The sequence below is a fragment of the Amblyraja radiata genome, chromosome 10, assembly GCF_010909765.2.
Source record: "Amblyraja radiata isolate CabotCenter1 chromosome 10, sAmbRad1.1.pri, whole genome shotgun sequence".
NCBI lineage: Eukaryota > Metazoa > Chordata > Chondrichthyes > Rajiformes > Rajidae > Amblyraja > Amblyraja radiata.
The window spans coordinates 6893993-6910453 of record NC_045965.1 but is presented as its reverse complement, the minus strand read 5'-3'; the positions used below and the strand labels follow the sequence as shown (position 1 = coordinate 6910453).

At 43.6% G+C, this 16461-nt stretch overlaps 1 protein-coding gene across 2 annotated transcripts in view; it reads left to right on the top strand.

Annotated features, from left to right (window-relative positions):
- LOC116977478 (uncharacterized oxidoreductase ZK1290.5-like) overlaps positions 1-16461 on the top strand; it is a 115774-nt gene that overhangs the window by 11669 nt on the left and 87644 nt on the right. For both annotated transcript variants that reach the window (XM_033027934.1, XM_033027935.1), the window contains exon 2: positions 15363-15611. In XM_033027934.1, coding sequence (XP_032883825.1) covers positions 15363-15611 — 249 coding nt within the window. The remainder of the gene's footprint in view (positions 1-15362; positions 15612-16461) is intronic.

Genomic DNA, 16461 nt, shown 5'->3' with positions numbered 1-16461 from the left:
TTTGATTTGTAGAGCAAATTATGTTTCTCTACTGTCAGTTGCACAGAATAAACTGCAAAGTTCTGACAATATTCTCCTGACATGTTCATTTGACAATGGCTTTTTTCTTCGTGTATTCATTGAAATTCCTTTGGATATTACTATTGAACCTGTAACCATCGCTCTGTCAAATTCCAGCATCTTGTTATATAAATACAAAGAAACAAAAGAAACAAAAAGAGAAACAAAATGTTTCTCTTTGTGGAGAAACAAAAACTGACATAGGAATGGTGGAAGCAGACTAGAGGAAGCAGCTGATTGGGTGCAACCTCAGGTTAGCATTTCTGCTTTCTGGTTAAAGGTACAGTGAGCCAAGGGTACAGTGAGTTAAAGGTACAGTGGGCTAAAGGTACAGTGCATTAGTAAAGGTACAGTGAGCTAAGGGTACAGTGAGCTAAAGGTACAGTGCTTTTTGATTATATAATAAAGGTGCAGTTTAAAGGGCAAGAGGGAGCAGCTGTTTGTGTCAGATACCTGCTGATTTCTCCCAGCAGTTTCTATTGGATTATACTGGTATCGGATCCAGGGTAAGGCGAGAGAATGACAGTCAGAGCAGTGTACTGTTCTGGATGTCAGATGTGGGAGGTCATGGTGGCGGATGGCCCTCCAGACGTCCACATCTGCACCAGGTGCAGAGAGATGGGGCTCCTAAGGGACCGTATTAGGTTCCTGGAGCAGCAGCTCGATGACCTCTGTCTGGTCAGGGAGAGTGACGAGGTCATAGAGGGGAGTTATAGGGAGGTGGTCACTCCAAAACCACGGGAGAGAGACATGTGGATCACGCTAAGGAAGGGGAAGGGGCAGAGGCAGGAACGAGGGAGTACTCCAATGTCGGTACACCTTGCAAATAAGTACTCCTGTTTGAGTACGGATGAGGATGACAGCCTACCCGGGGGTAGCAACAGCGGACGGGCCTCCAGCACAGAGACCGGCCCTGTTGCTCCGAAAGGTAGCGAAAAAAAGAAGAGAGCAATAGTAATTGGGGACTCTATTGTTAGGGGGTCGGATAGGCGTTTCTGTGGACGCAGTCGGGAGACCAGGATGGTGGTCTGCCTCCCTGGTGCCAAGGTCTCGGACGTGTCTCAACGCATCCAAGATATCCTGAAATCAGAGGGAGAGGAGCCTGAGGTCGTGGTACATATTGGTACAAATGACATAGGTAAAAAAAAATAAAAAAATATAGAAAGAATAATATTGCCAATACCTAATGTTGATGCCTTGTAGACTGAGTCAGGAAAATAGTAGAGAAATGGCAGAGGCATTAACTAACGGTCTTTACCTGTCTTCATGCAAGAGGATGCAGAAGTCCTCCTAAAAGTGTAAGACTACTGGGTTAGAGTGAATGAAGGTCATTAGTTAAAAGCACCACCAAGTTAATGGAATTGAATGGCAATAAAAGCAGGACTGGTGACCCATGTCCTGGGCTTTTAACACGGTCAGCTTTGGAGAAAATGGATGAATTGGATATCTTCCAAAACTTCATAAATCACTCAGAACCTTTTACCCAAGGTGGAAATGTCAATGACTATGGACTTGGCTTGGTGTGTGGGGCAATGTTTAAAGGACGTGTGTGTGGCAAGTCTTGCTACACAGAGAGTGGTGGGTGCCTGGAACGTGCTGCCTGGGGTGGTGGTGGAGACAGATACGATAGTGGCATTAAAGAGGCTTTTAGAAAGGCTGATGGATATGTAGGGAATGGAGGGATGTGGATCAGGTACAGGCAGAGGAGATTAGTTAAACTTGGCAGCATGTTCGGTGTGGACATAAAGGGCTGTTCCAGAACGGTTCTATATTCTTCTAGAACACTTCCCACTAAATGGAAGATAACAAATTCAACTCACCGCCTACAAAAGGAGGGGGAGAGAAAACTGGGACGCACACACTGTTACCCCAACATCAGTAGTAGGGAAACAATTATCAATAAACAATATCAGTGCACTTGGTATGTACAAATAGTTTTGGCCAGAGTCAATTTGGACTTGAGAAAGGCAGATCACATTTGACTGATATGTTGTATGGGCCGAAGGGCCTGTTCTTGTGCTCGATGAAAGAGAGGGGGAGGGGAGAGGGGAGGGGCTAAACGGTTAGAGATTCCGTCTTTCAGACGTGATGTTGAAATGGGATTCCGTCTGCTCTTCAGTACCATGGTCATATTTTGTTACTTGAAGAATAGGAAGAGGATTCTCCCCCTGAGAAAAGTGTAAAACATTTTGGTCATTTATTTCATTACTGCAGTGGATATTGCTCTGGATAACTTATGGGCCTGTCCCACTTAGGCGACTTTTTAGGGGACTGCAGGAGACTGTGCAGTCGCCACATGTTCGCGGGTGGTTGCCGGGTAGTCGCCTTCATGGTCGTGAGGAGTTCCCGCATTCTCGGAACTAGTCGCGGCCTCATTATGGTCGCCGGAAAATTTTCAACATGTTACATAATTAGCGGCGACTAGACTGAAGCCGCCATGGAGAGTAGCGAGAATTCTTGTGCTGTAGGTGGGTCGCCAGGAGGTCCTAGTGGGTTGCCAGGAGGTCGAAGGTTCTCGTAGGTTCTTGTAGGTTGTAGCCGGTGCTGACCGGTGAATTTCATTGGCTCATTGGGGAAAAAAAATGTAAGCAGTAGTTTTCAGAACCAAGTTTTCAGAACCAAGACATGTTAATGTCTGCCGAGCTTCACAGCCGTGTGTCTCTGGCTCATTAAAAGTTGTCTGGCTTCTTAAAAGTTGTCTCCACTCCTTCTCCCTCCTTCTCCCCCCTTGTCCCCTCCTCTTTTAAAGGACTTACCGAACACTGCGTTTTAGTCGTCTTAATTACAGCGCCAACCTTCCTGTTCATCGCGGTGTGTGTCTGTGTCACTTTGCCCTGTCCCCCGCCTGTGATGTGTTGTGTGGATGTGTGTGTGTTCCACTCTGACAGTCGCCCTTCCAATTGCCGGTTTATCAGGCGACTGCCGGCAACTTGACAGTCGCAAGCAGTCGCCTGAAAAATCACCTAAGTGGGACAGGCTCGTTAGCTGTTCCATTTTGGAAAGTATGAAATATGTCACTATACCAATGTATTTTATAGTCATTAAACAATTCTTAAGTTGTGTCACTATTGTCATGCAGGCAACAAAGTACAATGCCGTACACAGAAACTTTGTGCATCATTAAGATATGTGCAACGTACATCCTCACATCATCAGTTGCTGAAGCTTTTACCCATGCTTATGAGATTATTTGCTGACGTACTTCCTGGTCCAGGATTGCCGTGATTTCAAAATTCTCATCCTTGTTATCAGATCGAACAAAGGCCTCACCGTCAGTCTTTTACACGTGTCTCAACGATTGGCAGCTGTGGCAATTTCCTGACCATCTGTAAAACCCTTTCTAAACTCTTAGCTCGTTCTCTTTTTCTCTCTCTTCATTTTAGATGATCTTCAAGCTTAAAATCCATTTAATAACCAACCAAGGTGTTGGTGATCTGTCTTAGGATGTCCGTGCATGATCTAGTGCCAAATGGAATTCCTACCAATCTAAAGCTATTTCCAATTTGGTGCCAAACACATTTGTACTTGATAATATTCAGTTTCATTAAAGCCTAAACACATCTTGATACTTGAATAGCTCTAAATCTGATTTTAACACAGTTCGTGTATTGGTGGACTGAATACAAGTAAAGTTCAAGTTGACATTTATTTTACTTCGGAGTCACGTGAGTGACTACGTGAAGAACCCCGCTAGGACGCATGCGTGTCATATCGCTACACGCATTGCAACGAGTCACAGCAGGGGGAAGGACGTTCCCCTTAAGCGGCAGAATCAAAAAGCCGACAACAGCAGGTAAGGAGACTCTGCGTTTTTCCAACTTACCTTGCAGGTGGAAAAATGGAGAGCGACTAGAAGGAAGGCTGCGAAGAAGCTGGAGGGGGAGAACCACGGAGTTGCGGGCAGCCAGCAGCAACAGCAGCAGCCGACGGCACGCCAATCTCCCGAAATGGGAACAGCTGTGCCCGACTTCGCTCCCGCACCGGCCAAATCCACTCCTCGGCCGGGTGGGAAAGCGAAGCAAAAGACGGATCGAATGCCAGACTCAGATGAGTCTGACTTTGAGCAACCGCGAGCGGCCAGTGCCCGTGAGCACCGGGGCCGGTTGGAGCGGTTGCAGGACGACGAGCAGTCACGAGCGGCCAGTGCCCGTGAGCATTGGAGCCGGTTGGATCGGCTGCAGGACGAGGAACAGCCGCGAGCGGCCAGTGCCCGTGAGCACCGGGGCCGGTTGGAGCGGTTGCAGGATGACGAGCAGCCGCGAGCGGCCAGTGCCCGTGAGCATTGGAGCCGGTTGGAGCGGCTGCAGGAATTGGAGCAGCTGCGAGTGGCCTATGCCCGAGAGCATAAGAGCCAGTTGGAGCGGCTGCTGGAGGAAATACTCCAAAGTGGCAGACTCCGGGAGATGTAGGCTAGCCACAGTGGGCAATCAATAAGCCCCACAGCAGTACCCCTTGTGGGGCTGCATAGTGTCTCTTCCTCATCAGAAGAGAACACGGAGGATCAATTCTGGGCTGACCCTGAACAGGGCAGGGAACAACATACCCCCAGTAAGCCTGGGGTGACAGAAAACATGCTGGACATGGTGACCCAGTTTTTCCAACCAGACCAAACTGGGCAAGACCTGGAGCCGAAGATAGCGGCTAGCATTGATTATATGTCGTTTAATCAACTACAGGCACTGGCTCTATCAGACACCATGGCACGGCATTTACTTCCAGGGAACTGCAAGTCATTAAATGTTCCCAGTGTAAACCAGTGCATCTGGAAACATGTGGGGACAGCAATTCGAACCAGTGATTTTATAATTTAAAAAGTCCTAAAAGTCTTAACGGCAGAATAACAGCTTTTGCCCGCACTTTGAAGGAGCAAAACATGACCCAAGACGACCAGGATGCACTGGCTTTACTGTGCAACTCACAGTATGAGTTGAACAACATTAGAAAAAGTGCAATCCAACCAGCATTAGACCCCAAATTTGCCGGCCTCTGTAAACCAGGAACCTCCAAACCGCCAATTCTATTGTTTGGAGGGGATTTACCTAAACAAGTCAAGGAGCTTGATGAAGAGGCGAAAACACTGGGGCTCATAAAAGCAGCAACCAAAACCTACTAACGGCCAAAGATATCAACCCTACGGAACCCCCAGACGGTCAACACAAATCGGAGCAAGCGCAAAAACCAGGAGCACCCAACAGCGGTCTTTTTTAGGCCATGGCCCAGACCGACCGCCCTGGAAAATGCGCAAGCCTTCAACCCAACAACAGACCCAGACAACGGCGCCTCAACGTCCACAGAGGATGCCGAAGAAATAACACACCTACCACTGGTAACCATGGAGGTAGGTGGGTCTGGTTCCTTAAAAATTAAAGGGAGCACGAAAGTTGGTGGGAGGTTACGATATTATTTGGATGCATGGAATAAGATAACTTCAGACACTTACATTCTAAGCAGTATCCAGGGTTATACCATAGAATTTATATTAAAACATAACCCACCAGTACAGCATGTACCGAACCAAATGTTCGTGCTCTCAGGCATAGGAAAATCTAAAGCACATGCTGAACTACTACGACTATATAAAAAAGGAGTAATTGAACACACCCAACACGAATCACAGGAATTCGTGTCCAATATCTTTATAAAAAACAAGAAAGATGGTGGTTGCCGCATCATCATCGATTTGACAACTTTAAATACCTTTGTACAATATATTCATTTCAAAATGGAAACCTTTGTTACTGCTAAGCAATTAGTTTCCGAAGGCTACTATATGGCAAGCATCGATTTAAAAGATGCTTACTATACAGTACCCATAAGAGGTGACCACAGATGTTATTTAAAATTCAACTGGATGGGACAGCACTGGCAATACAGGGCACTACCAAATGGTCTAACTTCAGCCCCCAGGTTATTCACAAAAAAATTTGAAACCAGCCCTGGCGTTACTGCGAAAACAAAAACATGGTAATGGCATATCTGGATGACATATTTATTGTTGGCAAAACTTTGGAATTGGCTAAACTAGCAGTAACAGCCACGAAACAATTGTTTGAAGAACTGGGATTCATCATCCATCCAGTTAAGTCTAAATTAACGCCTTCAAAACAAAAATGGATTACCTGGGGTTCACCATTAACTCAGTTCTCATGTCAGTGACTTTGCCGAAAGAAAAGGTTACAGCCTTAAAAGAGCTTGCAGCGAAATCATTGACATCACCAAACTATCCATTAGACTGGTAGCCAGAATTATTGGGAAAATAGTGGCCGCATTTCCAGCCACACAATTCGGACCTTTACACTATCGAAATTTACAGAGAGCAAAAATAAGAGCACTCAAAATTAATGGTGGCCATTTTGACAGACCAATGAAGCTACCTACAGAGGCCATAATAGAATTAAAATGGTGGGAACGCAACATCAAGTATTGTTCCAACCCAATAATTATCAGCAACCCGTCTATGGTACTACAAACTGATGCCAGTGCACTTGGTTGGGGAGCCACCAATTCCATCTCGAGCTGTGGAGGGAGATGGAATGCACAGGAGGCATCATTATTAAAAGCACGGGGTATAAGCTACCTGGAAATGTTAAGTGCATTCCATGGCCTTAAGTCATATTGTTCTGGGATAAATCACCAGCATGTTAGACTACAAATTGACAACACCACCGTGGTAGCATATATTAACCATATGGGTGGAAATAAATCGACATCATGTGACAATCTGGCCAACACAATTTGGCAATGGTGTATCCAGAGGAATATTTGGATATCAGCTACCTACTTGCCAGGTTAACTAAATTTAGTGGCAGACACCAGATCACGCAAATTCAATGAAAATACTGAATGGATGTTGGATAAAAATGTATTTGCTGAAATTACAGCACGGTATGGAACACCAGATATCGATCTTTTCGCATCCAGGCTAAATCACCAGTTACCAAGTTATGTTTCATTGGAACCAGACCCTGGGGCAGCAGCTACAGATGCATTTTTGCTGCATTGGGGGAAATTGTTTATTTATGCATTCCCTCCTTTCTGCCTCATCAGTCGGGTATTAAGGAAAATACAACAAGACTCTGCGTCTGGTATTCTTATAGTACCCGATTGGCCTACTCAACCATGGTTCCCGGTGATACTAGACATGGCATTAGAACCGTGCATCACCATTCAACATAGACCAAATTTACTGGTCCATCCAGTAACACAGGAAAGTCACCCCTGTCATAATCATACCAACTTATTAATTTGTAGAGTCTAAAAGCGCCTCTACAACACCTGGGACTGACGGACCGAACAATGGACATGATTGCATCGGCCCACAGACAGTTCACCAAAAAACAGTACTTGGTGCACATCAAGAAATGGGGGAAGTACTGTCACGACAATAACCTCAACCACAGATCAAACAACATTCCGTCTGTTCTGGAATTTCTGGTCAGCCTTCACTACGATGGGGGGCTCAGCTACAGTGCCATCAACTGCGTCAGAAGTGCTCTGTCAAACTACCTGTGGCAAGGAACAGAGCGGCATTCTGTAGGGACACACCCCCTGGTAACCAAACTCATGAGGGGCATTTTCAATACGAATCCCCCAAGAACCAGGTACACCCAAATTTGGGACGTGAGCATTGTATTGACCATGTTGAGAAACTAGTCTCCACCTACAGCTCTGTCCCTACAGAAACTAACTATGAAAATGGTCATGCTGATGGCTTTGGTCACGGCACAAAGGGTCCAGTCGCTACAAAAACTAAGGCTGGACAACTTGACTATTTCATCTGGGAATTTGACTTTTCATATCCATGACTTAATTAAACAGAACAGACAGGGAACAGCAGGGCAAAAAATAGAATTCAGGGCCTACCCGACGGATGATCGCCTCTGTATAGTAACTCACTTACTATTATACATGGAACAGACAAGAATCATCAGAGGGAAAGAAATGGCACTGTTAATTAGCCACAAACAGCCACATAAAAAAGTAACAGCCCAGACCATCTCACGATGGCTAAAACAGGTCCTAATAAAGGCAGGAGTAGATACTAACATTTTTAAATCTCACTCCACCAGGGCTGCAGCCACATCAGCAGCAATACAGTTGGATGTTCCTATGGACCAAATCCTCAAGACTGCAGGATGGTCAACGGAAAGAACGTTCCAACGATTTTATCATAAACCGGTCATAGAACCTGGAACATTTGCAGAAACACTTTTAAGTTCTGTAATATGATTTTACCCATAAATAGGGGCTATGATTTGGATTTAATAAAAAACTTTCGTTGTTTCAATATCGTATTGATATCTAATGATGTTAACACTATTCTCCCCACAATCAAGGCAGAAGTGAGGCATGGACTCGTTCCACGGCATGAAATCACAGAGCTTTAAAATCTTCACGGTCACTCACGTGACTCCGAAGTAAAATAGTAAGATTAAACGAGAACTTACCAGTTTGAAGTTTGATCTTTATTTTATGAGGAGTAACGTTGAGGGAATACGTGCCCTCCGCTCCCACCCTTGATCATATACTCAACTGGTATCTCTTCTCTAATCTTACTATGTTTAGTCATAGTTCAGTCAATAAAAAACTCTTACGTAATTATTACACACAGTACAGGCTATTCGACCCATCGGGTCCATGCTGGTTCTCAGCAGAACTCCTTTTCTCTATTTCCCTCTACCACTGCAATTTATTCACTCTTATAATATCAATTTCCCTCTGATTCCTTTGCCATTTATCTACATTAAGGGATAATATGCAGTAGCTAATTAACAAACCTGCATGTCTTCAGGATAGAGGAGGGAACCAGAGCACCCAGCAGGAACTCACGGAGTCTTGGGGGCATGACAGACAGCACCTAAAGTCAGGATTGAACCCGAGTCCCTGGAGCTGTGAGGTAAAAGCGGTGACTGCTGTACCATCAAGCCGCACATCAGCTTGTATCCACGCTTTTTCGTTCACTGTTGCACAGGCGCAACTGATGCCAGTGCTCTTCCTGCAGGTTTGTGACTGCTTGTTTGTTGGTTGGATCATCAGTGCTGATTTTCCTCATCTCTATATTGATTTTTCCTGTTGTATTCAAACTTTTACACTTAACGTTTGATGTCAATGGCAGATTCTCCATGCTTATATTATGTCTCTCTCCCTCCTCCCATCCTGTTTCTCTGACCAGTCTGACTGTCCTCTTGATTACATTTTATCGTTAAATAAATGCCTCTATGCCACCTTCCCCTAGCTAACAATGATCTATTCTACATTTTCCATGAATTTTGTCCCCTTTGATCTCTCGTTTTCACACCTTACCATCCCATATCTCTGTGTCCCTCTCCCTGACTCTCAGTCTGAAGAAGGGTCTTGACCCGAAAAGTCACTAATTCCTTCTGTCCAGAGATGTTGCCTGTCCTGCTGAGTTACTCCAGCATTTCGAAAATTGATGTCCCACAGCCATATTTCTCAATAAAAAACATTGTTTTTTTAAATATTTGAAGTCTAAATTTCCTATGTAAATATTATATAGGACTTTTGTACCAACAGTACTATGACTTGGATGTGAGACATCAAGCTTTTTATCATCTCTTGGTATCTTGAACCATTTATAGTTGTATAAAGAAGCTGAGATCACTATTTTTCAGCTGTTTGATATGACCAATAGTGTAATAGATCCAATGTACAATCCCTGGTCTGTGCGATTGGCGGATTCCAGTCAGTGTTACAGGAGGTGGAAAAACATCAACCAGACCCGAGGGGTGAAATTTTAGTTCATCGTCAACTGATTTGACCAGTTGCTCTAACCTGACGTAAAGAAAAACAGGCTTGTGTAATAAATGCAATGTGCTTTAGTAACTTAGCCGGTACAATAAGTCTGAGGAAGGGTATCAAACTGAAAAGTCACCTATTCCTTCTCTCCAGAGATGCTGCCTGTCTCACTGAGTAACTCCAGTACAGAAACATGGAAACATAGAAATTAGGTGCAGGAGTAGGCCATTCAGCCCTTCAAGCCTGCTCTGCCATTCAATACGATCATGGCTGATCATCCAACTCAGTATCCCGTACCTGCCTTCTCTCCATACCCCCTGATCCCTTTAGCCACAAGGGCCACATCTAACTCCCTCTTAAATATAGCTAATGAACTGGCCTCAACTACCTTCTGTGGCAGAGAATTCCAGAGATTCACCACTCTCTGTGTGAAAAATGTTTTTCTCATCTCGGTCCTAAAAGATTTTGTGTCTATCACTGAGTTACTGAGTTACCCACTGAGTTACTCCAGCACTTTGTGTTTTTTGTTCAAGGTTCCAGCATCTGCAGTTCCTGTGCCTACTTGGGTAATAACTGCTGCCTGACCCACTGAATTCCTCCAGCAGCTTGCAGTCTCCTGCAGTTCCATAATAAATGAGTTGTAGAATATCCTAATGGTGTTTAAAGAAAATATATGTGGGTAAAAGCAAAACATTGAATTGCGCTTCAGCAACTATCTTCAAATGGTACGGAAGCAAACTCTGCCATGCTAACAGATCTCAGGCTGTGAAAATGGAAAAAAAAAGCAGAATTGATCATAATAATGTTTATTTTCATGCAAGTAGTGAAAATGAAAAGGAGCAATTTTCTCACTTGCCTTTGGAAACTGGTATTTTAAATGTTTGTTTTCTCATCAGCTTCGTTCAGCCAGCATTTACAAGCGAGATGGTGTTGAGGAATTGAATTGCGAAAGCCATCCTTTATTGTCTAGGATGAAACAGAACATTTATAAATTTCCTTTGTATGCTTGTTATTTTTTCTACTTTCAGGACATACTGATTCATCCGAGGCAGAATTTTTACAGTAGCCAGTTTTCTGGGAGAGCTTTTATTGTGCTCTGTATTGTTTTACCGAACACTCAATCGTGTCTGTTAGTTTCTGTCTGTCATGCTGTTTTTGGAGGCCACATTTTGTGGAAGAAAGTAACGACAAAACTAGGCTCTGAGCCAATGTGAAAGCCTTTATGTTCTTGGTGAATGTTGTGAATCGCTTTGAAAAGCTTTGCATTCTTTTCGTTCCATTTTGAATTGGTCACAGTCACACTGACCTCTGGTGTCTATCAGTGAGCTGGATAGGCTTTTGTTCAATACTCCTGTGTGATAGTTTGAGCAGACAAAGCAACGTCTGAAATAAAGAGCAGTTTGTGGGACCAACATTTTCTGTGTGACTTGCAAATATCACTGCACTTATTATATTTCGGGACGTTTTTCAGCAGGAGATTTTCTTCAAGTTTCCCCCGTGATGGAAGTTATTTTTAATGTTTTATCAAAAATTAGCTTCTGATCTTTAAATAGTAAAGTTCAGTATGTTAACCAGTGCTCAAATATCTGTAGGGCAGCTCCCTTTACTGTAACCTAATCCTTGAGTTCTGTAGCTTTGATAAGCACCTGATGGTAGCAGTAGATATGGTATAAGCCTCTGATCTTAGCAGTAGATATTGCTCAATATTTGTTATTAAAAGTTGTTGACAGAAATTCACATAAATACTCATGTAATAAATTCACATAAATGTCATCGGCAGTCACTCAAAACGAGTATGACTGTCCTCTCCTCTCCTCTCCATAGGGTCGTCTACTTGTTGGTTTGCAGATGTCTATAGAGGCCGATCCGCGATCCACACACCTTGGTGCAACGTGAGCAGTGGAGACTGGCGGTGGTTGGTAGTCGTCGAGCCCCCTTCTCTCGTTACGGTCACTGTGACACGGCGTAGTTCCGTTTCATGACATGCAGCTCCTTCCTGTACGGATTTCCTCCAGGAGCGCCTGTCCAGTGCAATTTGCTCCCAGTTGCTCGATGTGATGTGGAATTTCTTCAGACTGTTCTTGATGTTGTCCTTGAAGCGTTTCTTTGGCCCGCCGGGGGCTTGCCGACCTTCCTTCAGTTGAGAGTACAGGATCTGTTTAGGGAGACGTGTGTTGGACATGCGGATGACATGGCCAGCCCATCGAAGTTGGTGCTGCATTATTGTGGTGGTGATGCTGGTCATGTTGGCTTCCTCCAAAACGCTGATGTTGGTACGTTTGTCCTCTCAGCTGATCCTCAGAATCCTTCGTAAGGATCTTTGATGGTATTATTTCAGATCTCCCAGGTGCCTGCTGTAGGTTGTCCATGACTCGGCTCCACACATCAAGGTGGGGAGGACAACGGCTCTGTAGACCAGCAGTTTTGTTTGAGCAGTTAGGTCTCAGTCTTCAAAGACTCTTTTCCTGAGTCTGGCGTTGGCTCCACTGGCCCAACTCAGGCGATGGTTGACCTCAGAGTCGATGTCAGCTTTTGAGGAAAGAATGCTGCCAAGGTAGGGGAAGTGGTCAACGTTTTCAAGAGTGGTGTTGTCCACTTTTATAGTGGGCTGGGTAGAGGGCTGGTTGGGTGGAGGTTGATGTAGGACCTGGGTCTTCTTGATATTTCAGGCTAGGCCCATGGCTCTGTATGCCTTGGCAAAGGCATTCAGGATGCCCTGGAGGTCTTCTACAGAGTGTGCTGCAATGGCACAGTCGTCCGCGTACTGAAGCTCCATGATGGCGGAGTTACTGACTTTGCTCTTGGCCTCAACCTATGAAGGTTGAAGAGCCCACTGTCAGTTCTGTAGAGGATTTAGATCCCCTGTGGCAGCTCTTCACCAATGAGGTGAAGTATGGCAGCAATGAAGACGACAAACTGGGTGGGTGCAATGATGCATCCCTATTTGACCCCCATTTCCACAGTGAAGGGCCCGGACTTTGTACCACATTTGCATCCCATAACAGCTAGGATGCAGTCACAAGATATTTTTCAGCGAGAAAGGGTTTGTTGAACCCTATTAATGGGGTATAATATATGCCAGAAATGTAGCATTTTCACAGCTGGAGTTTTCTATTGAAGAAAGCCACAATTCCTAATATAAAATAAATGGTTTCTAAGGAAGCTGTGTGGAACATAGCATCTGAAAACAATTTGTTTGGTAATGGGAAATGTTTTAGACAACGGTGGGAAAGAATCAGCTGAAAAGGATTGATTCGTGAGTTGGCAGCAAATACGCAGTGGCTTTTGGCTGTGTGTGTTCCACAATGCCTTTTATAAATTGACTGCATTAAGTGCGCATTCATTAATTGTCCCAACAAGTAAACTACTGTGTTGTCTGCAAAGGCATTCTGCTCTTCCATTCCAATTGTGTAACCAGACTTATATACTTCTCAATCATGCTCACCTAAATCATTGTATATTGGACAGGGAATTAATGAGGATTGGAACTTTGTTTGTGTTGGTCTCGTAGCGATTCTAGGATGAAACCTGGCTTAATACTCTTTAACATTGGGGTCACTATGCAAAAGTTAAAAGTCGATTCACAAGTGGGTGAAGATAGATGGTGAGCCAGAAATAGATTGGGAGAGATAGCAAGAGTGTGCTCTGAAGGTTGTGTTTTGATGATGGTCTTAAAAGTGAATTTTACGAAGGGAGTTACAATGAGTGATATTAAGGCAGAAAAATATTTCTGGTAATACGGCTTGAATAAAGTAAATAAAGGTAAATAAACATATTTTCAATGTCAAAAGTTGGAGCAGCATGTATTTCAGGATCAGCTGTAGGGCACACCAAGAATGAGACCATGGACACAATTGAATAGAGATTGTGGATAATAATGAGAATTTTGAATTAAATCAGTTGGGCAGATTAGGGTTAGTTTAGGACAATCATGGTATGGGATTTTGTTTTATTGGTATGGTAGACACAAAATGCCAGAGTAACTCAGCGGGACAGGCAGCATCTATGGAGAGAAGGAATGGGTGACGTTCCGGGTCGAAACCCTTCTTCAGACTCATTGGTATGGTACTTTATTTGACACATGTACAAAGGTACAGTGAAATTCATTTTAGTATACAGTTCAGTACAAGTATCACTTTGCATTAGCACTGAGATACATATTAGATAAGCATCTCAGTTACAGTACAAGTGTACAGCAGTAATACACTGAGAAAATATGCATAGTCCCCAGTTTGGTGACATTTTCAAGCAATTTCCAGTTGTTATAGGTGCAGGGATCCTGACCTGATCATGAAGCCCATTGCTCTGGCGGCATTGCAGGGTCGACCTGGCCAAGTACAGCCGTGGTGTCCTCCACTGCTGTAGGCCGCATCCGATCCACGAGCTTGGCCTCTGGTCCAGCTGAGTCCCTTGCTGCTGCAGGGCCTCCAGCAGCCCACTCCACTGTCGGGGCAGTGCACTGCCTCCCGCAGCCGCTTGCTTACTGACTGACCCACACTATCTCAGCGTTTGGCTCAGATAGACTGTGATGGTTTAGAGTTTAGAAGAATGAGAGGAGATCGCGTGTGAAAACTTACAAAGCTCTCAGAGGGCTTGACAGGCTAGATACAGGGAGGATTAAAGAGCCTGGGACTGGGGACACAGGTTGGAAATAAGTGATAAGACATTAAGAACTGAGATGAGAAGTTTTTTCACCAAGCACCTGGTTAACATTTGGAATTTTCTTCCCTGGCCAGCTGTGGAAATTCAATCTTTCTGTTCATGCAAAACAGAGATTGGTTCTGGACATGAAGGGATATGGGAATAGTTCTAGAAAATGGCATTGTGGTACAAGATCAGTCACGATCTTGATGAATGATGGAACAGGCTTTAAAAGCCAAATGGTCTGCTCCCCTCCAGTTTATTTTATTCTTATGTGAATGTTGCATTAATTTTCCGAGTTTAACAAAATAGGATGTCTGTCAATTCAGATGGTCTTCTTCATATACCAGATGATAAACTAGTTTACAACATTGTGTACTACTAGTTTGACAAGCACATTCCAATTTATAGAATTTCTTGACCAAGCAATAATTTAACTTTGACCTGTTTGCCCAAGAGTAAATTTTAAAGAGACATGTCCGCGTGTTGCTAGAAAATGAACACATGTTACATAGCATAATGCTACAGAATCTATAATGCAGTGTATGGTCCAAGTCTACAGATCACCAAAATAAAAGTCGAGACAGGAAAATCATTTCTTGTAGGGTCATGGGTTCAATGGCACTTTGTTGTCACATTTACAGTGCATTTTTTTTGGCAAAGAGTTCAGTAACAATCCTGCTCTACGTCATGTACAATCATACAAGTTTAGTTTAGATGACGATAGACATATTTCTGAAGCTATTTTTTAACGAGAAATAGGCATGAGGAAATCAGATCAATAATGCATAAGCAATGCCATTTAAATATCCTTAAACTACCTGGCTAAACTTCTAGCTCCTGTAAACCTTAGCTGTTACAAGCCAATTTAGCTATTTATTACTTTTCTCTTAATTTTCTTTCAGGCACATCACATGATGGTGGCTATTCCCACTCTTCAGTCCTGTATGCCCTAAAAGAATGTGGCATTCGTCACATTGATACTGCAAAAAGATATGGCTGTGAATCGTATCTGAATAAAGCCATCAGAGAGAGTGGTGTAAATCGTGAGAGTCTCTGGATTACTACAAAACTTTGGCCTGGGGATTATGGCTATGGAACAACAAAAGAAGCATGTCTGGAATCCTGCAGAAACCTCGGTGTGGATTATATTGGTAAGAAGAACGAGCATGATAAGTTTAAGAAACAAACTTAAATGGAAAGGTTTAAGTCATTGTTGCTTGTTTTTTTTGTGAAGTATGAATTGACATAAACTTGTATTTATATTTTGAGATCTACAATTGCTCTAGATTTTTCATTGATAGTCATTTTGATGGTCCTGACTAATTATCCTGGGTGAGATGCATCCCATCGGATTACTTTCTGCAGCGTATCTACAAAATAGCTTGAGAGAATCCTCGTGGACATGCTTAATCTTCTCAGTGCCCAATAAAGTAAATATGTTGATGAACTTTCTTGATCACTGGAGAGTACTCTGAGGACTAGAGAGACAACCTCTACGGCTTTGCTATCATCAACCTTTTTAGTTACCTCTTCAAAAAAACGACCTGGTTAAACTTCTAACTCCCAAAAACCATAGCTATATATATATATAGAAGGTAGACACAAAATGCTGGAGTAACTCAGCGGGACAGGCGGCATCTCTGGAGAGAAGGAATGGGTGACATTTCGGGTCGAGACCTTTTTTCAAACGGGTCTCGACCCGAAACGTCACCCATTCCTTCTCTCCAGAGATGCCGCCTGTCCTGCTGAGTTATTCCAGCAATTTGTGTCTACCTTCGATTTAAACCAACATCTGCAGTTCTTTCCTACACGCTATATCTATATACTTAAATAAATATATATATAAGAGAGAGAGAGAGAGATTATATATATTTAGATAGATAAGGTTTTTTGAATGGTTCAGGAGATCAGAAGCCAGATGCCGATCCAGGCGCAAGACCAAAGTCCATAAGTTTAAAGATGAACATATTTAGTATTATGGTGTTCAAGGCTTAGCTATAG